This window comes from Camelina sativa, chromosome 9 (genome assembly GCF_030686135.1).
Source record: "Camelina sativa cultivar CO46 ecotype springtype chromosome 9, ASM3068613v1".
NCBI lineage: Eukaryota > Viridiplantae > Streptophyta > Magnoliopsida > Brassicales > Brassicaceae > Camelina > Camelina sativa.
Genome location: NC_141888.1, coordinates 21,439,142 through 21,466,928, shown reverse-complemented (window position 1 = coordinate 21,466,928; position 27,787 = coordinate 21,439,142). Strand labels below are relative to the sequence as shown.

General features: G+C 38.4%; 3 protein-coding genes and 1 non-coding gene across 4 annotated transcripts; 2 read left to right on the top strand and 2 right to left on the bottom strand.

Annotated features, from left to right (window-relative positions):
* Positions 1-271: 271 nt before the first annotated feature.
* On the bottom strand, positions 272-3,699 carry LOC104711074 (uncharacterized). The gene is made up of 8 exons (XM_010427746.2): positions 3,552-3,699; positions 2,938-2,965; positions 2,564-2,726; positions 2,282-2,454; positions 1,753-2,032; positions 1,511-1,659; positions 669-834; positions 272-588 (listed from the first exon to the last, which is right to left on the bottom strand). Exons 1-7 carry the CDS (start codon positions 3,597-3,599, stop codon positions 677-679), a joined length of 999 nt encoding a protein of 332 aa, XP_010426048.1. The 5' UTR covers positions 3,600-3,699; the 3' UTR covers positions 272-588; positions 669-676.
* A 5,007-nt stretch (positions 3,700-8,706) lies between these two features.
* On the top strand, positions 8,707-8,814 carry LOC147938445 (small nucleolar RNA R71). Its single transcript, XR_015567663.1, has one exon. It is a non-coding gene; the product is annotated as a small nucleolar RNA R71 (small nucleolar RNA).
* A 3,596-nt stretch (positions 8,815-12,410) lies between these two features.
* On the top strand, positions 12,411-14,892 carry LOC147938444 (uncharacterized). The gene is made up of 5 exons (XM_087465640.1): positions 12,411-12,554; positions 12,836-12,994; positions 13,147-13,492; positions 13,573-14,598; positions 14,741-14,892. Exons 1-5 carry the CDS (start codon positions 12,411-12,413, stop codon positions 14,890-14,892), a joined length of 1,827 nt encoding a protein of 608 aa, XP_087321766.1.
* Positions 14,893-22,670: 7,778 nt separating this feature from the next.
* Positions 22,671-27,110, bottom strand: LOC104715317 (uncharacterized). The gene is made up of 8 exons (XM_010432732.2): positions 27,056-27,110; positions 26,794-26,936; positions 24,947-24,974; positions 24,277-24,439; positions 23,988-24,160; positions 23,496-23,775; positions 23,261-23,409; positions 22,671-23,081 (listed from the first exon to the last, which is right to left on the bottom strand). Exons 1-8 carry the CDS (start codon positions 27,108-27,110, stop codon positions 22,924-22,926), a joined length of 1,149 nt encoding a protein of 382 aa, XP_010431034.2. The 3' UTR covers positions 22,671-22,923.
* Between the last annotated feature and the right edge of the window lie 677 nt (positions 27,111-27,787).

Here is a 27,787-nt window from a genome sequence, read left to right as displayed (position 1 = left end):
AGGTTTCTTAAAGTCAATACCCAAATAATCCAAACCCGATAGAAACCGAACCTAACCCGACCCGAAATTATATGAACACCTGTTCGGATCTTATATTCGTAAACCCGAAAAACCTGAACCCGAATTATCTGAACCCGACTCCGACCCGAACACCCAAATGTCCAAGCCTAATTAATTTGTAGATGACGTATTTACTTTGTCGAATATACATATTTAAAGAGGAACTCATTCATTCAGAGTTAAAAAATGAAGTTCATGTCCAATAGTCACCTTAATCGAATTTTTTTTTGTAATAGTCTTATTATATATACAGTACTACGATTTAGAAACAATTGGATGGATAATCACACAATGTGGAAAAGAGTTTCAAAACTCTTTATTATTTTGGACACACATGGAGTATAAACAAAACAGTAAATTTTTTTATTTTGATAAAAAGAAGAGTAGATTGTGGGGAAAGATTTATAGAAACCTTTCTTATTTTGGACATAAAAACAAAAGAGAGGTAGCGGGTCTCGCATCACATGGCTCCGGCGATCCACTAATGATAAAACGTCTAGAGCAGGTTCAAGAGATCTCCGGTTTGAGCTTTCCATGAAAGACATTGTTAAGAAAAAAACAAAAAAGTAAAAAGTGAAAGAGGTTAGATAAGTTGTTTTTGGGCTCACCAAAGACACTAGTTAATCGGAGTGTGTTTAGAGAAGGCCGTGATCTCGACTTGAACTTGAAGCATATCGTTCACAACGAAACCTTTGGATTTATCTTGAAGATCTGCAAGAGTTATGAACTCCTGGAAACCCCATCCATTTTCTGCTGCATTGGGCCATCCCTCAACTTAACATATATAAGAAAAAGAAAAAAAAAAGCAACACAATTAAAATTAAAATTATATTAACCATAATTAGTTCCACAATAACACAGATAAAAATGTTTTAAAAATGTCATTAATTTTTAAATGATTTGAAAATCCAGTTTGCAGGATCCGAAACGAAACTGTGCGAACTCAGATCTTATAGGAAGGGTGGGGTTGAACATGTTTGTTAGTTCAATTAAAATGATTATAGGAAATAAATTGCAAAACAAAATATTAGAAATTAATTTTTGCAATGATATTGAAAATATATCTTTCATAATGACTATTTCTTTGATATAACTTTGTAATAATATATTTTGTAAAATATTAAATAAAGGTATCATTTGTCTTTTATTTTATCTCTTAATGGGGTGGGGTGGGGTTGAACATGATAATCTGAATGAATTGAAGTTTCCATATAATTCTAGTGTTATTCAAGTTTGTATTTTATAGTTTCTATTAAATACTAGTGTCACTCAATAGATTGATTAATAAATTCTAGTGTAGAATAAAAGTTTAGGTAGAAGTAGAGTTAATTAAACTCTTTAAAAATACATTAAAATCTTTTTCATTCTCGGATATATCACATTATACTTGTTGTCACAATAGAAACATATATCGCCATGAAAGAACATATTAAGAGAACTATGCACTCACCTTGCTTCACCACATTGCGGGATGTAATTTGGTTTAGAACTCGTAGCGTGGCTTTAACGTAATTGATTTCATTATTCTCACTCATCAGGAAGAGTGACAAATATTTATCCTTTCCAACACCATATCCATTTGGATACACTTTCAAAACCCTAATATTCATTAAACCCATCAAATTAACAAACATTTAGCTATATATCAGAGAGTGTAGGTGTGTAAAGAGAGAGCGAGAGAGAGGGAGTCACCAGTTTCTGTTTCCAGAAGAAAACGTATTGGATGTGTAAGAGTTATGATAGAGGGTAGAGAAATTGGTGATGTTCCAAGTGAAAATGGGGTTGGTGACGTTTTCGTCATAAGAGAAAACTTCCCTCTGGTAGCTTTGATCAACGAAGATATCTATTCCAACTTGACATTTCCCTCCGTCGTAAATAAATACCGACGCTCCGTCGACGAAACATCCCGTGGTCAGAAAATTCGCCACTCCCCACTCCGAATTTTCATTATCAAACCTTACTGGCTCACTTTCTATAGCCAAAAAAAAACTATTTTGAGAAACTTTCCTATATAGGAGCCTTAAATCGATCAATTTCTCATTAACCAAAAAGAATAGACATTAAATGTATGTGGTCATGACCAATAGAGTTGAGAAAAACATAGTAACGGCCATTAGTTAGACTTGCATGATTGCATCACTTGGATATATTTTGTGGAAAAAAACAATTAGTTTTACGTACCAATGTATTGATCCTTCTAATAAATCAAGTTCCTACGTACCTTGGTGTGTATAATAGATTTTATGGAAACCGTCGAAGACGAAGAACTTGATATCCGCATACACATCTTGTGGGTTTGTGACGAAGATTGAGGTATCGATTTTTGTGTAAACCGAAACCCATCCTGGCACTGCGCCTTCCCCCTTGTTTCCGTTTGGGTAGAATTTGAACGTCCTTTTAATATTTATTTAAACAAAAACAAAAGAGTAGGGATACAATTATAGACATATAATATAATATACCAAAATTTGAAGTTGTAATGGTCTTGACGTGAATGACGTACCAAGTATATCCACCGGAAGTGAAAGGAAGGGACTCGTAATATCCATCCTTTACCAGCTCCGCCATTTTGGCATAAGTGTCGAACGTGATGCTGTAAGTTGCTGGACGACGTACTCTCCAATATGCATGTAAAGGTATCTTGAGCTTCTCGTGTTTTTGCGACCCTTTAAAAGTTAGTTTCGTTGTTAGTTAAGATTTTCCCGTGGTTATAAAGTTTCCCGTGGTTAAGATCTTACAACTTCAATTACGATTCTATTTATCTTTACATAAGATTTTCTTATGATACTTTCTATTTTCTAGTTAGACAAAAAAAAATTATATAACTTTCTATTTATGTTCTCCATCTTTTTGGTAATTACATCAACGATACCGCACCTTTGTCTATACCAGAAACATGATCCTCCTGTATTCAAATGGAAAATCAGAAAAAGGAAAGAAAATAAAAAGTTAAACACTGATCAATATATGAGTTATTTCAGAAGAAACGACTCAAAAAGACTCATCGGAGATTGTGCACTTGCGTTTATTCACTTTGACGACGGTTCAACAATATCATTATAATATACAACTATGTTTTAGAGGGGGTTATTGGTTCTATGATTTTAATGGATTTAGAAATCCAACCAAAAATCATGTGTTATTCAATCATTGATTTTAAAATACTTATCAAAATTATGTGTTATTGGTTCTATGATTTACAAATACTTGTTCAAATCCCATGTTATTCATTTAATGATTTGTTTTTGAATTTCAAAATCCATATTATGTTTTAAATGGATTTGTATGGATTTGAAAGTGTAAAATAGAAGGATCCAAATCCAAGGATAAAACATGTTATTTCAAAATCAATGTATACACCCTTAGTATACACCCTCATAATTCATCATACATTGCGAAAATTACAACAACAAAAAAGTCAACCCAATGAAAAATATACGGATCATCGCAAAATTTACGGAAATAGAAAAGTTCAGTTAAGTTATTTGAACCTGATGTGATCCGATCTCGGAGGTCATCCCTTTCGTCTCTTCTGCCATGACTTGGAGAAATGGTGGGAAAAATAAAACCTTCAGAATAAGTCAATAAGCACGTTTAGATCCGTCTTGGAAAATATCACAAAACTCTTTGTCTGAATCTCTTATTTATTAAGAAATAGTTCAGTTTAAAAAAGACTTGTAATTGAGTCAAATATTTAATAAACAATAGGTTTAGTTTAAAAAAAGACTTTTGTATAATAATAAAAAAAGACTTTTGTATGTACATGGTAATTATGACTTTTGGCGCGTTTTGATTTATTTAAATATAAAACCTTTTACAAAATAAAGCTTTTGAAACAAAGACTTAATAATATAGTTACACACGTCTACGTTTCATATAATAACAAAATAGCATTACAATTTTTACACAATATCAACAATAAACAATACAGTTCTTGCTTGAACAAAAAATGTAGAAAAGGAAAAAAAAAAAAAAACTATAGTTTCATACACTAATTAGGCTCTATGAATGAACACGTCATATGTGAATTACAGTCTCATATTTATAAAGCCAATAGTTGGGGTTTTAAAAATATTTTTGTTTGAGTCTGATATATATTAAGCAATAGTCTCAGTTCAAAAAGACATTTGTTTGTGTCTGGTATTTCTTAAGCATCAGTTTCAGTTTAAAATAGATTTTGATTAAGTCCTTCTATGACTTTAGCGCCAGAATTATTTTAATATAGTGTTTTGATATTCTCAAATTTAACTCTGAGCTACTCTCTCAAATTAAGATATCACTGTAATATTTAGGGGTCGAATTCCACAAAGACTCAAGTCTACACAATAAATTATAGAGTTTTATAATTATGCTAAACAGATTAAATTGAATTAAAATAAAAGCAATGCAAAATATTAAATAAAAGTTGTTGTAAATTCAGAAAATCAAAAAGCTAGGCCTAGGGAATTTCTCAGGAAATTATGAAATATTAAATCAATCAATAAATAGGATTCAAGCAATTAAGAACAGATCTAGAACTGTAAACACTTTTGTAAATTAATTCAGTTCTCACTGCAAATAATATCTAAATTTAAAACCAGAAAATCCAAATCTCTTTGTAAAATTCTAGGTTAAAAATCAGCAACAAAATCAGGTTTAGATTGTTCACAAAATTATTAAATCAAATCTCTTTGCAAGAAATAATTTTGCTCATCAAAAGGTTTTATCAGGAAAATCAATTATATTCTCATATCAATTTATTTTCTTAGGGTATTAATTCTAGATGGCCAATCAAGGATTAATATGAAGAACAACCTAAGATGGAGATCTAGATAGATAATGAATCCTAAATAATCAGATCTAATAATTCATAAAATCCCTGTGAAAAACCCTAAACCTAACAAGCAAACTACTCAGACATATTCAATGAAGAACAAAACATAATTCTGAATAATAAGCAATATATATTAAAAGAGTAAGAGGGAGTTCAAGAATTCTTCTCTATAAAGCAGATCTGATCTCTTTCTCTCCAAAAGCTTTCAAAAATCTCTCAGGGTTGCAGGAAAAATAAAACTTGATAGAATAAAACTTAATGGTTTGGAAAACCTAAAAACACTATTTATATGTCTTAAAACACGTCAGGGACTTGTGTTGCAATTATGGAATACTTTGGGGAAGAATTGTAAAACTTCCAAAACTTGGGTCTTGAGTTGGCAGAGAGGGGTGTCGATCGATGCCCTCTTGGTGGTGTCGGTCGATGCTCCTCATAGGATCAGACTCCAAATTGATTTCCTCCGAATTGATGCTCCAAGATGATCCAAATTGCTCTATTTTGCTCCTTTCATGCCAAAATCCTAGAAAACCTGTAAAGACTCAAAAATATCCTAGAAAACAAATCAAAAGTCTCTAAAAGACTCCTTATATCATGGTTAAAAACCACAAAAACCATGATATATCAACTCCCCCAGACTTAGCCTTTGCTTTTCCTCAAGCAAAACATAAACTTAGACCTGTGAAAGAGGTTTGAAAACATAGAATTCACTCAACTGCATGATAATTCTTATTCGCACTCTTCATTTACCTAACTCAAGAACTTACTTCTTATACTCAACCATGATAAGCATCAACATTCCTTACTCAAATCCCCCAATCCTTTGGAATCTCTGAAATCTCCATTGTCATCTCATTATATAAATTAAAGCAAGTACAGGTGAGTTCTTACCTTGGATGTATCGAACAGTGGCATATAGACTCTTTTCAGGCCAAGACTTTCTTCTTACATCTCCTTTCCTCTCCCTTTTCTCACTTCCAAATTTTTTTCTTTTCTTTTTTTTCTTAATCAAAGGTGTAAGCGAATACCGGGGTCATCGGTAATTTACCTACCCCTCGCTGTCAAGCTTTGTGTGATCATTTGACTCAAGAATAGAATAACGAGGTCACAGGTAATTTACCTACCTCTCTAAACTGATCAAAATCATCTCATCTTTTATCCTTTTTTTTCTGATCTTTTTTTTTTTTTAAGCACTGAAGGGTAAAGAGAGGGGAGACATACTTTGAAAAATTGCACTGTCTTGTATGGCCTGAAGAAGAAGTCTAGTCCACTGATTTCCAACCCCAAAGAAGAGATTAAGTCTAGTTAAAATCCTGATAAAAGTTGAGACAACGTTAGATCAATGAGATATCCATTGAATAAGGGCTTTCAGGATCGTTGATAAGGCTCATAGTCTTTCTAAGCTTCAGTTCTGTGGTCAAGCATAAACAAGTAATCATTAGAGTGTTAGCCAAATAAGAGAAATCACTGGTCAAGATCATAATTCCCAAAGACAAAAAGAAAAATTTTGAAAAAATTTGACTCAAACTTTATGGTTTTGACTGACACAACTGAAACTCAAAAACAGAAATCATAGTTAGTAACTAACCTCCCCCAGACTTAAACAACACTGTCCCCAGTGTTATCAAGTAAGAGGAAAGCAAAAATAAAAATAAAATAAATAAAAATCAAAATCAAAAGAAAAAGAAAAACCTACCAGTGGGTTGCCTCCCACTAAGCGCTTGTTTTCAGTCATTAGCTTGACTGTGTTGGAGCTCAGGCATCCGGAGGAGCAGAACATGGCATTGAAGTCCTCTTCATCCAAGGTGGTATATAAGCTTTAGGTGCATGAGGTCTGCCAAGGATGTTAGGAATAGGACCAGGGGCGGGATTTAGGTATGGGAGGGTATCTTTTCTGTCCTGCAAAATCATCAATAGAAGAAACAAGCGCTCTACGATAATCTCGTGGCTTGGTTAACTGGAAAACATTTTTTATCTCTTTGAAATTCTTGTTGATGATAGGAGGAAGTTTAGGAGAAGGAGATGCATACCTTGGCCTTACCTGAGGGCTCTGGAGTGTGGATTGGTGACTCTTCTGTTTGGGAACAGGTTTCTGACTTGGAGCATCAGTTTTGGATAAGCTTTGTCGCGTTCGTGGAGGGGTGTCGATCGATACCCTCTTGGTGGCATCGATCGACACTGAGCCTGATGCTCGTGTTGCAGAAACCTTTTCAACAGAAAAAGTCTGTCCATCAATAGTAGGAGCTCTCCTCAGCTTATCCATCTCAAAGTTCATACTCAAACCATCCATATTCAGTTCTATGTGTCCCTTCTGCACATCAATGACTGCACCAGCTGTAGCCAAGAAATATCTTCCTAAGATGAGAGGATCTTTAGGCTCTGATTCATACTTCCGCACCACAAAGTCAGTGGGAATCATGAAGTTCCCAACCTTAACTGGAATATCCTCTAAAACGCCTTCATAAATTCTTTGGGAGCGATCAGCCAAGATAAGAGAAATCTGAGTTGGCTTGAATTCTGTCATCCCAAGTCTTACAGCAACAGAATGTGGTACCAAGTTGATGCTAGAACCAAGGTCACAAAGTGAGTGTGCAAACCTTCGTGTGAAGATAGAGCAATCAAGTACAACCAGTCTTACATTGAATAATTGCACTCACTTCCTTAGAAACAACCACTTCCTGCTTTCTCTCCTTCTTCCTCTGAACAGGCTGGTTCAACAGAATTGCACTAACATCCTTAGTTAGCAAGGCTCTTTCTTCAGGGCTCAAACCATTAGATACCATTCTCTTGACATAGCGCCTAAGTGGTGGTGAAAGCTTCATTGCATCAATCAATGGCATCTCAATCATCACCTTGTCCATCATTGCCTTGCATCTAGCTTCCTCCATCTCCTGCTTAGACTTTCTTGGCTTGGGAAAAGGAACATTAGGCTTGTAGACCCTTTCAGCAGCTGGAACCTGAGATTTTGCAGTTTCTGGGTTCATTTGAGATGAGTGTCGATCGACACCCAGGTGGTGTCGATCGATGCCATCATCTGAAACCGAGAGATTTATCGATTTCTCTTCTTTTTCTGCAGGAGCAATTTCACCATCATCTTCATCTCTCACTGATATGGCATTGCAAGCATGTCTAGGGTTTGACTCAGTTCTTCCAGGAAGAAAACCCTCTTGTTGTTTGACAGACCCAGCAGTCTGAATAACTTTGATTCTCTAACTTCTTGACATGAATGTTCAATGCTTCTATCTTCCCATTCAGCTCAGTGTAGACATTGTCCAATCTTCCCATTGAATGTCACTGTCAATTGCTCCTGTCCTTGCAAAAGCTGCTCAAGCATGGCTTCCATTCTACTCTCTGAAGAATTCTTAGGAGGTGGAGACTGATAGGATGAGTTCCCATAGGTCCTTGTATAGTCATTGTTCTGTTGCTGCTTCTGGTCACCATTGTAAGGTCTGCTACCTTGCTGATTACCGAATCTTTGTCCCTGATACCCAGCTCCATACACATAGTTGACATTTTCCTCTGTATTCTCTGGCTCTGGCTCAAATGTCTCAACTTCAGCAGCAAATTGGACTGACTTCTTTCCCACAAGAAGATTGTGCACTGAATCAAGCTTGGCATTAACAGAAGCAAGCTGATTTGCATCAAACTCTCCATGCAGTCTCTTTCTTTCAGCATCAGCTCTTTTAGTGCTATTGCTAGAAGCCAAATTCTCAATCAACACTTCAGCATCTTCTGGAAATCTTGTCTTGAAATTCCCATGACTTGCAGCATCCAAAGCTAACTGATACTTCCAATCACACCCTCTAAAGAAGATACTCAACAGTTGTACCCTTGAAAAACCATGATGTGGACAGTCCCCTCTGATAAGCTTTGAACCTCACCCAAGCTGCCTTGAAAGCTTCATCATGTCCTTGCTTGAATGAAGAGATCTTGACTCTCAGCTCATCTGACATTGCATCATCATAGAAATGGTTGAGGAAAGCCACCTTGATATCATGCCAATTTGTCAAAGATCCAGCTGGCAACTGCTTCAACCACTAAGATGCCTCTCCTGCAAGTGAGTATGGAAGAGCTTGCAGAATATGAAATTCTCAGTCACTCCATTAGCCTTGATACTGGTCACAAGATACTCAAAATGCTCAATATGGTCCAAAGGCTTCTCATGGGGCAGGTTTGAGTAAGGTCTCTGCCCAACTAGTTGAAAGTAAGCAGGCTTTAGCTCAAAATCATTCCTCTGGAATGGTGGAGGAACAATAGCAGACCGGTTCTCATAAACAAGATCAGCCCGGTTGTAGTCAGCAATGGTCCTGATCAGATCTCGATTTTGGTCCTGTCTTTGAACTGGGTTCTGTACGTGGTTGGCAGCTCCACGCACGTCTGCAGGTGGGTGTCGATCGATGCCCCCTGGTTGGTGTCGATCGACACCAAGATCCGGATCATCAACGACACCAACTTGCTGGTTCACGACACCCTGCTCGTTGACAACAGGTTCAGCAATCACGTTTCCTTCCGCATCAAGCTTTTGGCCCTGCTCATTGCGCAAGTGGCCCTCTTGATCCCTCAAAACACCAGCCTCATCACGCATCAAAATGATCGTATTAACCAGCTTCAGAGATTTAGCTGCTTTTCTGTTCTCACGCTGAAGTTTTCCCAACTCTTGGTTTGACAAATTCACAGTAGGACCAGACTTGTTGCTCCTTGTGTGAGGTCTAGGAGGCATGCACCTGAAACACACAAGAGAAAAGAAAACAAAAGCGTGTAAGTTTTAAATAAAAATAAAAATTTAGACAAAATCAAAAACTCAAATTTAATGGTAGATCAAAAAGTCCCCGGGCTACGGCGCCAAAATTTGATATGCTCAAATTTAACCCTGAGCTACTCTCTCAAATTAAGAGATCACTATAATACTTAGGGGTCGAATTCCACAAGGACTCAAGTCTACACAATAAATTATAGAGTTTTATAATTATGCTAAACAGATTAAAAAACAGATTAAATTGAATTAAAATAAAAGCAATGCAAAATATTAAATGAAAGTTGTTGTAAATTCAGAAAATCAAAAAGCTAGGCCTAGGAAATTTCTCAGAAAATTATGAAATATTAAATCAATCAATAAATAGGATTCAAGCAATTAAGAACAGATCTAGAACTGTAAACACTTTTGTAAATTAATTCAGTTCTCACTGCAAATAATATCTAAATTTAAAACCAGAAAATCCAAATCTCTTTGTAAAATTCTAGGTTAAAAATCAGCAATAAAATTAGGTTTAGATTGTTCACAAAATTATTAAATCAAATCTCTTTGCAAGAAATAATTTTGCTCATCAAAAGGTTTTATCAGGAAAATCAATTATATTCTCATATCAATTATTTTCCTAGGGTATTAATTCTAGATGGCCAATCAAGGATTAATATGAAAAACAACCTAAGATGAAGATCTAGATAGATAATGAATCCTAAATAATCAGATCTAATAATTCATAAAATCCATGTGAAAAACCCTAAACCTAACAAGCAAACTACTCAGGCATATTCAATGAAGAACAAAACATAATTCTGAATAATAAGCAATATATATTAAAAGAGTAAGAGGGAGTTCAAGAATTCTATAAAGCAGATCTGATCTCTTTCTCTCCAAAATCTCTCAAAAATCTCTCAGAATTGCAGGAAAAATAAAACTTGATAGAATAAAATTTAATGGTTTGGAAAACCTAAAACACTATTTATATGTCCTAAAACACGTCAGGGACTTGTGTTGTGGAAGACTTTGGGGCAGAATTGTAAAACTTCCAAAACTTGGGTCTTGAGTCGGCAGAGAGGGGTGTCGATCAATGCCCTCTGGTGGTGTCGGTCGATGCTCCTCATAGGATCAGACTCCAAATTGATTTCTTCCGAATTGATGCTCCAAAATAATCCAAATTGCTCTATTTTGCTTATTTCATGCCAAAATCTAGAAAACTGTAAAGACTCAAAAATATCCTAGAAAACAAATCAAAAGACTCCTTATATCATGGTTAAAAACCCACAAAAACCATGATATATCATGTTTTACCAAAATAAAGTTTTTAAAACAGATAAATTGATAATTAGACGTCTAGTTTACAACATATAATACCCAAACCTCATTACAATTTTACACAACAGTTTTAACAATTCTACGGTCTACAATAAACAGTAAAGTTCTGGTTTGCACAAAAAAAAATAGAAAACAAATACAGTTAAACTAAGTTGCATACATAGGCTATATGAACGAACACACGTCATATGTGAAATATCAGAACAATTTTAATCCGTCTTGGGGAATATCACAAATTCCTTTTCTTTGAGTCTCATATTTATTAATAGTTTCAGTTTAAAAAAGGACTTTTGATTGAGAGTCTATATTAATTAAGGGCCATTAATTAAGTAGTAGTTTTAGTTTATAAGAAACTTTTGTTTGTGTCAGACATTTAAGCTATACTTTCAGTTTTAGAAAAGACTTATGATATATTTATTAAGCAATAGTTTAATTTTAATAAAAAAACAGACTGTTGTTTGAGTCTTATATTCATTAAGCAATAGTTTCAGTTTAAAAGACTTTTGTTTGTGTATGATATTAATTAAGCACTAGTTTCAGTTTTAAAAAGACTTTTGTTTGAGTCGTCTCTATGATTTTGATTGCAGAAAAAACGGGAACAAGAGACTACAATTGCATACACTAGGCTCTATGTATGAAAACAAGTCTTATATGAAAAATCACAACAGTTTTACTCCGTCTTAGGACATATCACAAAGTCACTTTCTTTGAGTGTAATATGTATTAAGTAATAGTTTTAGTTAAAAAAAATTAGATTGAGTAAGATATTCATTAAGCAATATTTTCAGTTTTAAAAAGAACTTTGTTTGTGTCTTGTATTTAACTATTTATTAAGCAATAATTTCAGTTTATAAAAGACTTTTGTTTGTGTCCGATATTTATTAAGCAATAGTTTTAGTTTAAAAAGAAAATTTGTTTGAGTCGTTTCTACGACTCTGAGGCATTTTGGAATTTTTAAATTAAAAGTCTATTACCAAAATAAAGCTTTTATAACAAATAATTTGATAGTCACACGTCTAGTTTTCATATAATACTCAAATCTCATTATAATTTTTCTACAATAAACAGTTATAACTTCTCGAACTCAAACATGTTGGGTGTCGATCGATACTGAGAGAGTGTCAGTTTATACCACTTCTGATTCTCGTTCGATTTATTTTAAAATCGACCAATTTAGTTGATTTGGTTTAAAAATCTCTAATTTCTCTTTTTAAAACTCGATCTAGTCTCTTTTGTTTACTAGTGTATTTTGTCGTTTCTAGAGATAAAGAGAACAAGAGAGTTGAAAAAAAGACTTTTATTTGTGTCTAATATTTATTAGGCAATAGTTTAAATTTTAAAAAACAAATTTATGGAGACAAAAATACAAAAATTTTCTATGCATCTACTAAACTGCAGAGGATGAGAAATAGGATAGTAGGTTTATTAAACTCCGATAATGTTTGGGATGAGTCGCCATCGGATATGGAGAATATCGCTTCCAAATATTTCCAAGATCCTTTTAAGAAATCGGATGTGAGGGACATCTCAGAGATGCTTAATGAGGCATCTCCACTTATTACAGACTCCATGAATCAGGATCTAACAAAGGCTATCTCCGAATCGGAAGTTTGTAAGGCTCTATTTGCAATGCATCGGAGAAAACCCCAGGTCCTGATGGTATGACAGCGTTGTTTTTTCAACGGTTTTGGTCCTCGTTGAAAGGGGATTTGGTGGCTTTGGTTAGAGAATTTTTTAATACGGGATGCTTGGATAAAAGATTGAATGAGACAAATATTTGTCTCATTCCAAAAAATGAAAGACCCCAGCGTATGGCGGAGTTCAGGCCGATTAGTCTTTGTAACGTGAGTTATAAAATTATATCAAAAATCTTATGTTTCCTATTAAAGAGGTACCTACCTTCTATTATTTCAGAGACGCAATCGGCTTTTGTTTCTGGTCGTCTGATAACGGATAATATTCTTATTGCTCAGGAAATGTTTCATGGGTTAAATACTAATAATCGATGTAAATCGGAGTTTCTGGCTTTTAAGATGGATATGAGTAAGGCATATGATCGGGTTGAATAAGATTTTTTGGAAGCAGTTATGGTTAGGTTAGGGTTCGATCGGAAGTGGATCTCCTGGATTATGTGGTGTGTCACCTCAGTTTCGTATCAAGTCCTTTTTAATGGTCAACCCCGTGGTTCTATTATACTCAGAGAGGTTTACGTCAGGGAGATCCGCTCTCACCGTATTTATTTATTCTTTGCACGGAGGTGTTGATAGCTAATATCAAAAAGGCTGAACGGGAGGAGAAACTTACTGGTATTACGTTAGCTCGGGATTGCCCTACCATCTCGCATTTGCTTTTTGCAGATGATAGTTTATTCTTCTGTAAAGCAGAAGCAACTGAATGTAGAACGGTTATGGAAATCATAGGAAATTATGGAAAAGCGTCTGGACAGGAGGTTAACTTGGATAAGTCGTCTATCATGTTTGGTAAAAACGTCCCGGAGGACATAAGAACCCAATTACAGTCTGTTATTGGTATTTCAAAAGAAGGCGGTATGGGTTCTTATTTGGGTATTTCTGAAAGCTTCAAGGATCGCGAACTAAGGTTTTTAGTTATGTTAATGATCGGTTAGATGATCGTGTGAATGATTGGTCGGCGAAATATCTATCGAAAGGCGGTAAGGAAATCATGATCAAGTCAGTTGTGTTGGCTCTCCCAACTCATGTTATGTCCTGTTTTAAATTGCCACATGCATTAACGTCTAAATTAACAAGTGCTATTTCAAGATTTTGGTGGCGTTCTAACGACAAAGCTGCTGGGTTGCACTGGGTAGCTTGGGATAAAATGTGTAATGATAAATGCGAAGGCGGTTTGGGTTTTCGTGTTTTCGAGCAATTCAATGATGCGATGTTGGCTAAGCAGTATTGGCGTTTATTTCATTACCCAACATCTCTAATGACTCGTGTGAAGCGAGGTCGATATTTTAGGAATAAACATCCTCTTTTGGCCAAAAAGCCATATTCTCCCTCATTTGCTTGGAGGAGTATTTTTTCAACGAAAGGTTTAGTGGAAAAAGGAGCAAGATGGGCATTAGGATCTGGTTGTGGTATCTCAGTATGGAAAGATCCTTGGATACCGGATAGCCACCCAAGACCAGCTAATGGTCGCGGGAGTCTGCTCCATCCTAACTTAATGGTTAATCATTTGATCAACCCACACACTATGGAATGGCATTTGCCCATCCTTGAGGAGTACATGGATCCAGAGGATATTCAGATTATTCAGGCTATGCCAATCAGTAAATCCTATAAACTTGATCGACTGATTTGGCACTACACTAAATCCGGGAAATATACGGTCAAATCGGGTTATCGGCTAGCTCGTGATTTAACTAAGGTGGTTGAGTCCAGACCGACGTGTATGGCCCTTTGGGCACAAGTTTGGAAACTTGACGTTCCCTCCAAGGTTCAACACTTCTTTTGGCAGATAGCATCTGGTTCTCTTTCAGTGTTGGAATGGCTAGCTCATCTGGGTGTTTGGTGCGACATCCTTTGTAAACGGTGTGAGCTGGCGGAGGAGACGATAAACCACGCTCTCTTTGAGTGTTCTCAGTCTTGTAGGATCTGGGATTTATCTCCGGTTTCGTTAACATCCGATGGTTTTCCTTATGGCTCAGTTTATTCTAATTTAGACTTCTTATTTTGGCGGGCGACATCTCAATCGAGTGCCTCGGATGTTTGTCTCGTCTACCTTGGATTGTTTGGTCAATTTGGAAGGATATGAATAAAAAGGTTTTTCAGGGTACGGAAGCGGCGCAATAGACATTATAAATCAGGCGGCTATAATCGAATCTTGTGGGAGGAGTCGAGGTCATTCAGGCAGAGCCATGGATTATTCGACACCTATGAAAGATCTGGAACCTTCTCCGCGTTGTCAGGTTGATAGATCCTGAAGGGGTCTGTGTAATGACCCTCACCAAATCTAGAATTCCCGAAATAAAAAGTTCGAGGAAATGACCATGGAAAGGCTCAAGAAGAAGAAGAAGAGAAATAAAAAAGAAGGCCCAGAGGATGTCCGAGGAAAAATTGTCGAGTCGGAAGACAGCCGACCCCAAACGAGGCGACCGAGAGCCAAGAAGTGTCGGACCGAGGTGCCGAGGGTTGTCCAGACGTATCGAGTATTGCCAAGAGTTGTCGAGGCGTATCGAGGATTGCCGAAGAATGTCGAAGCATGTCGACAATTGCCGAAAAATGTCAAAAAATGTCGAAGCCTGTCGACGATTGCCGAGAAATGTCGAAGAATGTCGAAGCGTGTCGACGATTGCCGAGAAATGTCGAGGAATGTCGAAGCGTGTCGACGATTGCCAAGAAATGTCGAAGAATGTCAAAGCGTGTCGATGATTGTCGAGAAGAACCGAGAAATGTCAGGGCATGTCGAGGATTACCGAGAGAAGACGAAAACTGCCGAAAAATACCAAAGGTGCCGAGGAGCGGTTGCGGTCGAGGACCGAGTTTTGCCGGACAACCGGACGAACACCAGCGAAGCCAACAAATTGCCGGATTTTGCGGAGGTTGTTGGCGGCGCAAATGTGAATCGAATATTTGCATTTGGCCAATGGGAATTCATGCAAACTTGGATCACAATCATTGTGTCTTTGAAAACACAAGGAGAGAACATAATTATTATGTTTCTATGTGTTGGACCAATGGAGAGAAGCAAGGTGGGGAGACAAGGAAAAATATTCCTTTGTAGCTACCAAATCATGGGAGATAGGAGAGGAACCTAGAGAAGCTTGGAGGCCAAGTGTTCGCCCAAGAAGAGAGAGGAGGAGAATCGAGCATTTGCACGCCATGCATTGGCAAGGTGCACCGCCCAACTCCTCTATATAAGGGAGGCCACCCTTCACAATTCCATCACTAGCTCAAAAGAAGAAGAAAACTAAAAATCTTTTAAGTCTTGTTTTCTCTCAAGAGGAGAGAAACATCTTTGCAGCCGGGGAAGTGCTGTCGAGTTGAGAAGCGGTCGAGTGGAAGCGACGCTGACGTGAGAAGAAGAGGCTTTCTGATCTGCGGTGCTGTGAAGTCCGTAAAATCAATCTGCCAATCACTTTGAGTGCTGCGGTCTTGTGTGTTAGAATCCTTGGTAGGTTGTGTGGGGTGCTACATGGGTCCTTCGGGCCGTGTACGTACCTATTGATTGTTGCATCTAGTCTAGGTTCATGTAGAACTAGATAGATAGATGATTGCATGCGTAAATGGTAGGATTCGCTAGAATTCATGTTAAAATGAACATAGAATTAACTAGGAATCACCTTGCATGATGAGAAGTGATGAGAATTGAGAAGCATAATTCGTGAGGAATTGATGCATTATAGCAATGTGAATTTTGCTTAAAATATGGACCAATGATTTGCATGATAAGCAGAACTAATAGATTTTTGTAGTAGATGGGACTTGCTTAAAAATCGGGTAGATTAGTTGCATGCACGTAGTAAAATCTAGGCCGCTTGAATTGTAGTTCTTGCCGCTTGTAGATTTTTGTGTTGAGGTTGTTGCTTGAATTGCTTGCGAGTAGGCTTGAATTCTTGCTTGTTGTGGTTATCACCGCTTTGGATGGATCCCAATGACCTCCATCTAGTGGACGGTTTGATTGGTGTTGAGGTTGTGGTTTAACTTGAAATAACTTTGTGGTATTTCTTGTTAAATGCATATGTTGTGGTAGTGCTAAACTCTTAGTGTTTGCTAACCTATGAGTTGTAGCGTGGTCTTAGCTAGTCTCTTGGATTGAGGAGAATTCTTGAGTTGTAGCTAGGATAGAGTGGTCGGTTTTCTGTTCCATGTGAATGTTGATTGTCTCACGGGAAGTTCCCGGTGTGCACTTACAGGGAGACAATGTCATGTCTAGTTGGCCACTAGAATGACCGCTACTGACGTCGTAGCTTGTTGGGCTCACGCTGGTTACCTGTGTGGTTTCAGCGTGGGCAATTCCCCATTGCTGGTTACCTGTGTGGTTTCAGCCTTGGGTGTGTCAAGGAACGGAACAGAAATCGACAGGGCCCTTAGGAGAAAGAGTCTAGAGTGTGCGAGTAGAACTCTAGGACGTCTTTAGTGTAGTGAGAGGAGTAAGGTAGATCGAGTCGAGTGAGGTCTGATCTAACCTTTGTTGATTATTGTTGATGCTTCCGCTAATGCTTTCGTTGCGTAGCTTTGATTAAGTGCATAGTACGATAGAGTGCGCAGCTCGGTGGAGTGCGTAGCTTGTAGTTGTTGTGATTGATTGTTGTTTGTTTGTGTGATTGATTGCTTGCTTGTTTCCTTGCTTGTTGGGGTAGATGGGGCGGGAAAAAGTATAATGCATGTTTAGGATGGGGTACCCAGGCTCACTGAGTAATCTTAGATTACTCATGATATTACCTGTGTGTGCAGGGAAAATAGTTGAGAGTAGAGCTGGAGCGAACATAGGGTACCGGATAGGGTTGTTTGTTGTGTGTTGTTTGTAAAATCCTATGTATTTTCCTAAATGTATTCTATAAGTTTTTCCGAATCTATATGTATATTGCTTAATAACTTATTTTCAAAGTAATAATTATTAAGTAATAAAAATTTGATTTTTGGGAGAAACATGGCAAGTTACATCGATACAATGGTTTTGTCCGGACCAGCATCAGAGAAAGAAGAGAATGTGGAGGTTATCGAAGTATCATCTGATGAGGAGGATTACATCGAAGTGATCGAGATCTCGTCAAGCGATGATGAAAGGATACCGACCTTAGTGCTTGAGGTGAGAAGTCACCAAGATAGGATGCTGCGAGACCAAGAGCCCAAGATTGAAGAAGGAGAGGAAACGAGAGTGACTGTGAACTCGATGAACGGACCAAACAGAGTGGTGCCAGATCAAGGAGAACCGAACCAGGAGGAGCCAGGGCAGAACTGCCTGATAAGAGCCATACCATTGCGCCAGGGCCGCGAGGGTTGCAAAGCCTAAGCGAACCTCGGCCGCGGGCAGAGTCACATCTAGGAGGACTGGTCGGGAAGCTGCAGCTTCCGTCCCTCGGCCGAACCACCAGGATGCGATCTCCCGACACTGTGGCGACCCGGGGCGTTCCGTGCCCTTGTCCGGGGCATAGAGCGGTCTGGGGCGCTACAACGTGTGCTATCAGAGCGGTGTTTTCGAACCCGCAAGCACTTGTGCTTTTCAATGTTTTATCGAGTAAATGAGTCGCAAAAACACACATGAATTTCGGTAGTTTGCTTGTCTAGTTTGAGTGTAACCTTAGATCGGATGAGCAACTGACCCACCCGTGTGTGTGTTTAGATGTCTTCAGGTGACTCAGATTGTGGGGAAGGTTCAGGAGAGGGATGGCCGAGACATGGGCGTGGTTCTAGCGGCGTGTGGCCAAGACGTGGTGATTATGGAGATCACAATGGGTATCTATCGACCGAGTCGGAGAGGAGTCGCGACTCTGTTGATCCAGATACGTGGAGTGTAGACGGGCTGGTAGACGAGGAAGAGACGAACCTGTCTATCGAGACCGACCCGTCATAATGTCAAGAAGAGTTTTAAGAAGGAGAGGTTGATCGAGATGATCGAACCATAGTGTTGGAGATTGGAGAGCCGAGTCGTCTCCAAGTTAGGATGGACGCGCGAGGGAGTTTCCAAACCGTTCCGGTAGGTGATCATGGGAGAGGATCACGAGATTTCCGATAGGTTGCAGCATCTGTTGTTGGACCAAGTCGAAGACCAGATTGGTGGTGAGAGCGCTTACGACTACATGAGGGAACACCCGAAGCTGGCGATAAAATTGTCAATTTTCTGATCGAAGCATATCCGACAAGTGGTGTTGATGGTGAGGAAGTGGTACCAGAAGAAGCTGCTAGAGTCGGCAACGAAGCGGTACTGGAGGTCGAAGAGGATCGAAACCCAAGAGGTGAATATCGCGAGACGTTTGAGCCAGCATCGGAGAAAGAAGAGAATGTGGAGGTGATCGAAGTATCATCTGATGAAGAGGATTACATCAAAGTGATCGAGATTTTGTCAAGCGATGACGAAGGGATACCGACCTTAGTGGTCGAGGTGAGAAGTCACCAAGATAGGATGCTGCGAGACCAAGAGCCCAAGATTGAAGAAGGAGAGGAAACGAGAGTGACTGTAAACTCGATGAACGGACCAAACAGAGTGGTGCCAGATCAAGGAGAACCGAACCAGGAGGAGCGAGGCAGAACAGCCCGATAAGAGCCATACCGTTGCGTATGATATTACCCGATCAAGACGGAGAACCAAGAATGATCGAGACGGAAGGATGACTAGAATGATCGAACTGAGGAGATTGAACCAGCAGTACGCAAGGTTGGAAGAAGGAGAGAGTAGCACCAAACGGTCAAGAGTGGGCGGCCAAGGAGTGCAAACGAGGACGCAGCTAGGAACTTAGTCTGCATTCGTAAAGCCAAGAGGGCGCTTAAGGTGGAGAGCCACCGCTAGGAAGAGAGTAACCTATCCGGAGAACGTACGGATCAGGAACCAATACTACTGCAAGCTGTGTGAAGGTGTGGGACACCGAACCCAAGACTGTTGGAGGACGTCTCTTGGGCGATGATGAACCCAGAGTATGCCGAGTGCATCGAGTGTGGGATTCGTGGGCATTTTCCCTATCAATGTCCAAATCGAGTGTTTTCGGACGAAGTGGATCCGAGGGGTCAAGTTGTGAGAGAGAATGAGAACCGGTCAGATTAGAGCGTGCGAGCTGAGACTGAGCCGAACCAAGAAGAAACTCCATCGTCTGCTGCCCCAGCCTCAACCGAGCCTCCCGCGGAACCGCAATCTGACAACCTGCTTAGGTGGTGCATGTGCACTTGTGAGGAGTGTAGGAGGCGCCATAACCAGTGAGGAAAGGAAGAGGGGAAATTCCTTTTGGGGTTGTGTAATGGTCGAATAGATTTTCTTTTGTGTAATCCCCTAGTTTAACCATAGATGTGTTGACTAGGATTCGAACCCTGTTAAGTAGACGGCTAGATGGAGGAAGAACTCAATTATTTTTCCCTTACGGGTGTAAAATACTGTGTTAATCTCTAGCGCAGTTATCTACTTGTTGTGTGTGTGTGATTATATGCTAATCTTGCTTGTTGATTGCTTGCTCTAACTGATTAGCATTGTGTAGGTTGCATAGTTAATTAATCGTAATTAGCTTGCAAAGGTTTGGCATGATTGATTGAGAATTCACGTAAGCCGCCGCGAAGCATGATCAGACAGAAGAAGAAGATCCGGGAGAATTCGACCAAGGGGTGGTGAATTGGATCAGTTTGAGGAAAAGAGCTAGGAAGAGTGATGAGGAAAAAGGCAAAGACGAGGTGAGTTGAAGTAAGGAGCGAACTCCAATGAGGGAGAAGTGTGCAAACCAAACGAAATTGGTAGAGCAAATTGAGAAGTGGAATTGATCAGGCGTGAGCAAGAAGATAATCCATGATCAAGGGGGACATGTGAGTGCGACCAAGAGGGTGCAAGAGGATCATGTGAGTGCGACCAAGAGGGTGCAAGAAGATAATCCATGATCAAGGAGGATCATGTGAGTGCGACCAAGAGGGTGCAAGAAGATAATCCATGATCAAGTAGGATCATGTGAATGCGACCAAGAGGGTGCAAGAAGATGATCCATGATCAAGGAGGATCATGTGAGTGCGACCAAGAGGGTGCAAGAAGAGAACCCATGCTCAAGGAGGATCATGTGAGTGTGAAGAAGATGGTGCAAGAAAATAATGCATGCCAAGGAGAAAGCAAAGCTATGCTTACAACGAACCAACAGAGTTCTATCACATCAAGCGTGGTGAAGAGATGTATAAGGCGTGAGAGACAAGCGAGAGTTTGTAGTCGAGTACAAACGACAAAGATGAGGAAGTCAATGGTTCTACCAGAGACCATTTGATCAGATTAAGCGAAGAGGTCAATCAACGACGTAGAGGTTTTGATTGAGGAAGTAAAGATCGAGAAGATCGGAGAAAAAGGCAATGAAGAAAGGCGGAGCTGGAAGAACCGGAAAAGGCTCAATGCTAGAAGTCAGGAAAAAGCTAAAGAAGAAGAAGCATGGAGTCAGGGAGCTAAGTGATTAAATGAATCACGACACACTGAGGAAATAATCTTAATACCTGGAAGAGATCGTGTATGAAGACAAGGGGTAGAACTAATGACAGGATGAAGACATAGATGACAAGGCGTATCATTCCCGCGATAGGAAGAGAAGAAGATCTTAGAATTCGAGGACGAATTCTTATAAGGGGGGGGGGGGAGGAGAATGTAATGACCCTCACCAAATCTAGAAATCCCGAAATAAAAAGTTCGAGGAAATAACCCTAGAAAGGCTCAAGAAGAAGAAGAAGAGAAATAAAGAAGAAGGCCCAGAGGATGTCCGAGGAAAAATCATCGAGTCGGAAGACAGCCGACCCGGGACGAGGCGACCGAGAGCCGAGAAGTGTCGGACCGAGGTGCCGAGAGTTGTCGAGACTTATCGAGTATTGCCGAGAGTTGTCGAGGCGTATCAAGGATTGCCAATGAATGTCGAAGCGTATCGACAATTGCCGAGAAATGTCGAAGAATGTCGAAGCGTGTCGACGATTGCCGAGAAATGTCAAAGCATGTCGACGATTACCGAAAAATGTCGAGGAATGTCGAAGCGTGTCGACGATTGCCGAGAAATGTCGAAGAATGTCGAAGCGTGTCGACGATTGTTGAGAAGAACCGAGAAATGTCGGGGCATGTCGAGGATTGCCGAGAGAAGACGAAAACTGCCGAGAACGACCGAAGGTGCCGAGGAGCACCGTAGAGGTTGCGGTCGAGGACCGAATTTTGCCGGATGGCTGGACGAACGCCAGCAAAGCCAACAAATTTCTGGATTTTGCAAATAAACCCTCCAAATCTTCTTTTTGCAATTTTACCTTCCAAATCCAGAAAATGCAAGTCAATTCTCTAAAGTCAAAAGAGTTATGCAATATAACCCATTTTTGCTATTGTCATGTTTGTAAATTTTCTATAAATAATATATTAGTCGAAGCCCTCATGAAGAGAAGTTCTAATTTTAAAATATGTGATCATAAAAAAGTTTAGAAAAGGGAAATGTTTTTAGTTAGGTGGTTACGACATCACCTCTACGATCAATCCTACCAGAGTTTGACTCCATTAAATTTTGTTATCTCGCCACATAGTAGAAATTAGTTTTGGGTCGGGTCTTGTCGATTCAATGATAACAAAATTATTTTATAAAATATGTGTAAGAGTTGTATTTTATATATATTATCCTTTGATTTAGTATGACTGATTGGTAATTTTTGGGGATGGAGGATAGAGTTACAAAAATTGACGAGTTTGAGGTAAATATATAGAGATAGATGATAAACATACACTTATGACTTTTTGAAAAAAAAAAATAGATGTTCACATTTGACTAACGAAAGAGAAAAAATGATATACACATTTTAGTCCTTTTTTCGGTTCTATAACATTAATTTGTAGATAAAGTATTTACTTTAATTTGTCGAATATACATTTTTTACAGGGCACTCATTTATTCAGAGTTAAACAGTGAAGTTTATTTGCTATAATCTTATACTCTTATTATATATACAGTACTACAATTCAGAAACAAGGATAATCACACAATGTGAAAAAGAGTTCAAAATTCATTATTATTTTGGACACACATGGAGTATAAACAAAAGAGTAGTTTTTTTTTTTTTTTTTTTTTGATAAAAAGAAGAGTAGATTGCGAGGAAATTAAGAGTTATAGAAACCTTTCTTATTTTGGACACATAAACAAAAGAGAGGTAGGGATCTCGCATCGCATGGCTTCAGCGATCTACTGATGATAATATATCTCGGAGTAGTTTCAAAGAGATCTCCGATTTGAGCTTTCCACGAATGACATTGTTAATAAATTACGCAGAAGTAAAAAAAGCGAAAGAGGATATAGGGAGGTTTTTTTTGGGCTCACCATAGACCCCTAGTGAATTGGAGTGTGTTTAGAGAAGGCCATGATCTCGACTTGAACTTGAAGTATATCGTTCACAACAAAACCTTTGGATTTATCTTGAAGATCTGCAAGAATTATGAACTGCTGGAAACCCCATCCATTTTCTACTGCATTGGGCCATCCCTCGACTTACCATAAGAAAAAAAAGCAACAAAATTATAACAAAGATAAACATGTTTTAAAAGATGTCATTAAATTTGAAACGATTTGTAAATCCATTTTGCAGGATCCGAAACGAAACTATGCGAACTCAGATCTTGAGATATTAGTTCAATTAATAAAAATATTAAGAGAATTATGCACTCACCTTGCTTCGCCACATTCTGGGATGTGATTTGGTTTAGAACTCGTAGCGTGGCTTTCACGTAATTGATTTCTTTATTCTCACTCAACAGGAAGAGTGACAAATATTTATCCTTTCCAACACCATATCCCTTTGGATACACTTTCAAAACCCTAATAATCATTTAACCCATCATATAACAAACAGTTAGCTATATATCAGAGAGTGTGTACGTGTAAAGAGAGAAAGAGAGAGCCACCAGTTTCTGTCTCCAGAAGAAAACGTATTGGATGTGTAAGAGTAATTAGAGAGGGTAGAGAAATTGGTGATGTTCCAAGTGAAAATGGGGTTGGTGACGTTTTCGTCATAAGAGAAAACTTCCCTCTGGTAGCTTTGATCAACGAAGATATCTATTCCGAACTTACATTCCCCTCCGTCGTAAATAAATGCCGACGATCCCTCGACGAAACATGCCGTGGACAGAAAATACGGCATTCCCCACTCCGTTTTTAAACTATGAAACCTTACTGGCTCACTTTCTATAGCCAGAACAAAAAAAAAAGAAAAACTATTTTGAGAAACTTTCCAATCAATTCCTCATTAACCAAAGAGAATAGATATTAATCTTGACCAATAGAGTTGAGAACAACATAGTAACGGCCACTAGTTATGTTTTAAGGAAAAAAAAATTAGTCTTTACTCTTACGTACCAATTGATGAAATGATCCTCCTAAATTAAGTACCTACGTACCTTGGTGTGTAGAGTAGAAACGATTGAAACCGTCGTAGACGAAGAACTTGATATCTGCATACACATCTTGTGGGTTGGTGATGAAGATTGAGTTATCAATTTTTATATAAACCGAAACCCATCCTGGCAGTACTCCTTCCTTCGTGTTTCCGTTTGGGTAGATTTTAAACGTCCTTGTAACATTTATTTAAACAAAAACAAAAGAATATAGGGATACAGTTAATGACATATAATATAATATAAGCTACCAAAATTTGAAGTGGCAATGGTCTTGACGTGAATGACGTACCAAGTATATCCACCGGAAGTGAAAGGAAGGGACTCGTAATATCCATCCTTGACCAGCTCCACCATTTTCGCATAAGAGTCGAACGTGATGCTGTAAGTTGTTGGATGACGTACTCTCAAATATTGTTCTAAACGTACCTCGAGCTTCTCGTGTTTTTGCGACCCTTTAAAAATTATTTTTGTTATGAAAGTAGAGTTTAGGGATAAAGCTCTTGTATTTGTTATTGATAATTCCCAAGGATTACATGCATATATATAGTAGAGTACAATGTCTAGGGTTAAACCGACTTAGAGAGTTATGGCCGAGCAAGGCTTCGACCCATGCCCGAAGCTATATGGACTGAGTAAAACCTATGGACCGAGACTCCATAGCTTAGTACATGGGCCGGTCTAGTGAGTGCATTAAGTGTTTCACAACAATTTTTATTTTTCGGTATTAAGATTTTCCCGTCGTTTGGCAGATCTTACATCTTCATTTATGAAGTACTCTAAACATGTTATATAATTTATGATTCTATTTATAGATAAGGTTTTTTTATGATACCTATTTAATAATAATGTTGGTTTAGACTAGAGTTGTAATTAGACAAAAAAAAAATGATATATAATTTTCAATTTCAACGCGATTGAGGTTGTCCAAACTTTTGGTAATCACATCAACGATACCGTACCTTTTTCTACCTCAGAATCAGGATCCTCCTGTATTCAAATGGAAAATCAGAAAAAGGAAGGAAAAGAAAAGTCAAATTACATTACTGATCAATATATATGAGTTCATATTGACATTAATTTGTTTTTCCCACTTATAATCACAAAATTTGCATACAAATCATTGGCCATTTCAGAATAAACGACTCGAAGACTCATAGGATGCTGTGTACTTGTAACTTCTGATTGTACACTTTGACCACAATTTAACAATATCATCATAAAAGTATCTACAACTTATGTTTTAGTATACCCTCATAATCCGTCATACATCGCAATACTTACAAAAGAAAAAGACAAAACGTCCACCCTATGAAAAATACATGGATCATCGCATAATTTACGAATATAGAAAGCTCAGTGTATTTGTCTAAAGAAAAAAAAAAGCTTAGTGTAGTAATTGAACCTGATGTAAAGTGCTCATCCTTTTCGTCTCTTCTTCTTTGATTGGACTGTTTTCCAATGATTAGAAAGAAAAAGAGAAAACAAATGATGGGAAAACTAGAACCCTCACAATAAGCCAATAACCACGTTTTAATCCGTCTTGGGATCAAAACTCTTTTTGTTTGCGGCTGATATTTATCAAGCAATAGTTTCAATTTAAAAATGACTTTTATTTGAGTCTGTTTTTCTATTAAGCAATAGTAGTTTCAGTTTTTTAAAAAGACTTTTGTTTGAGTCTGATAATACCCGTAAAGTTACACCAGTTAAAAATAAATGTATAAATAATATATTAAATCTAAGTGATAATTTATCCAATTTTTAGAGATTTTTTCAAACCGAATTTGAATCTCATTTATTTATTTTTAAATATAATTTAACTATTAATACCCCCATGATAAACTAAACTTTATTTTTTGCTCATTTATTTATTTGAATTTGTGTATTCATGTTTTGTTTGATGATAGCTATCTTGAAAATTAGAAGAAAATTTGATATTAGAGGTAAAATTAATAATCTCAAAAAACTAAAAAACGATAGTGCATAATACGTAAACATATGTTTTTGAGTTATGTAATCAAATGATTTTTTTTATGTAATCAAATGAAATTTATTAGCCAATAGTATTAGTTTTAAAAAGACTTTGTTTGAGTCGTCACTATAACTTTGGCGCGTCTTAGATTTTTTAAATATAAAACCTTTTACCAAAATAAAACTTTTTAAACAAAGAATTTCATAGTCAAACGTCAAGTTTTTATATAATATCCAAACACCATTACAATTTTACACAACAGTTTTAACAACTATATCATAGATAAACCGGCTCTTGGTTGCACAAAAAAATTGGAAAACGCAAACAAGATACTACGGTTGCATACATTAGTCTCTATGAATGAATACACATCACATGCGAAATATTAAAACATAACAACAGTCAACTCTATAAATATTTGTCAAACAAAGAAAACCTCTCAGACACGATTCTCGAGGCGTCTCTTCTGAACAAGCTTTCTGGCGCCGGTGAAGAAGCTTTTGCTCGCCGGCATCGGGATCCCATCTTCCTCTTACTTCAGCAACGCTCTGTTCGCTTCTTAGTTTCCTTGTTTTTCTTCACTATTTCCCCCTTTTGCTCCCCTTTTTAACCTAATTATCTAGAATTTTCCGGTGTTAAAGCACGAGTTAAACCTTTCCAACCTTGAAGAATTCTCACATCGGACTTCGTTGATGGCAGAAAGCCTCTCTATTGGACCGTCAGATGCACCATGCCCGGTAGAGACGTTGACGGCACACGGCAGCCATAACTTCTCGGATCTGATATCTCATGCCGAAATCATTATGAAACTTCGGACCTATGTCTTAGACTCGAAACCCAGCCAGCGCCTGTTCCCGCCGATCTCTCACTCGCCAGAGAAGTCACTTGCACCACAGATCTCTTCGCATATATCGGACAACCGCCACTATCTCTTCCCATCTTGGAAAACCTAGTTGAAACTAGGATCTTCCACAGTGGACCTAGTTTCCATTATTGAACCAATCTTTCAAAGAAGACTCAAGCCCAACTGCTGTTACAAACTTCACAAAACTAATTTTAGGTCCGTTTGCCGAATTTTTTGTTCAACCTAAAACAATACTTGTGCTGATCTCCTCTACTCTGTGGTCGAAGACTCCACGTGAGAGAGGTATCATCATTGGTGTTTTGGCTTTCCATAGGCTTTGTGTGAATCCTGGTTTTAGCTAGTTTTAGAGACTTGTGGTTTCTTTATATAAGCTTGAAGATCTATAATCTAAATTTCTCGAACTTTTTTTGCTGGAGCTTTATTTGTGACATTGGAATTGTTTTGTGTAATGATCAATATTCACCAAGCAACTCATCTGTTGTTCTCAAGCATCGTACCCTCGCCACCACCTCCATAATCCAGATCTTCTGCTTCAAAGTTGGTGTCACAATTTGTAACAACCCGTCCCGTGGACCCCGCTAGCCTCACTGCTAGCCCACTAGCCTCACTGCTAGCCGCCCAAACGGACCCCAAGCTGGCCCTGCAGGGCATCGATCCTAACCCATCACTGTGGATATCCCAATCAACCAGTAGGTTATTGGTGCGCCAGGCGTTCCTCGAACTCTGGTCCCCACCCTTTAACAACCTTCCCACAGGACAAGCTGTCACCAATTGATCTGCAGGTCAATTGGTGACAGCTTGTCTTGTGGGAAGGTTGTTAAAGGGTGAGGACCAGGGTTCGAGGAACGCCTGGCGCACCAATAACCTACTGGTGGATGTGGATTTCCACAGTGATGGGTTAGGATCGATGCCCTGCAGGGCCAGCTTGGAGTCCGTTGGGGCGGCTAGCGGTGGGCTAGTGGGGTC

Bases quoted from the DNA above. Each gene is read 5' to 3' on its own strand.
- LOC147938444 (XM_087465640.1), top strand. From the start codon at position 12,411: ATGGAGAATATCGCTTCCAAATATTTCCAAGATCCTTTTAAGAAATCG. The intron at 12,555-12,835 runs GTTTGTAAGGCT...TTCCTATTAAAG, and splicing joins AGGCTATCTCCGAATCGGAA to AGGTACCTACCTTCTATTAT. The intron at 13,493-13,572 runs GTATGGGTTCTT...ATGATCGGTTAG, and splicing joins TGGTATTTCAAAAGAAGGCG to ATGATCGTGTGAATGATTGG.
- LOC104711074 (XM_010427746.2), bottom strand. From the start codon at position 3,599: ATGGCAGAAGAGACGAAAGGGATGACCTCCGAGATCGGATCACATCAG. The intron at 2,727-2,937 runs GTGCGGTATCGT...TAACTTTTAAAG, and splicing joins TGTTTCTGGTATAGACAAAG to GGTCGCAAAAACACGAGAAG. The intron at 2,033-2,281 runs GTACGTAGGAAC...TTTTGGCTATAG, and splicing joins AATCTATTATACACACCAAG to AAAGTGAGCCAGTAAGGTTT.
- LOC104715317 (XM_010432732.2), bottom strand. From the start codon at position 27,110: ATGATACCTCTCTCACGTGGAGTCTTCGACCACAGAGTAGAGGAGATC. The intron at 26,937-27,055 runs GTATTGTTTTAG...AATGGAAACTAG, and splicing joins AGTAGAGGAGATCAGCACAA to GTCCACTGTGGAAGATCCTA. The intron at 23,082-23,260 runs GTGAGTGCATAA...TCTTATGGTAAG, and splicing joins CCAGAATGTGGCGAAGCAAG to TCGAGGGATGGCCCAATGCA.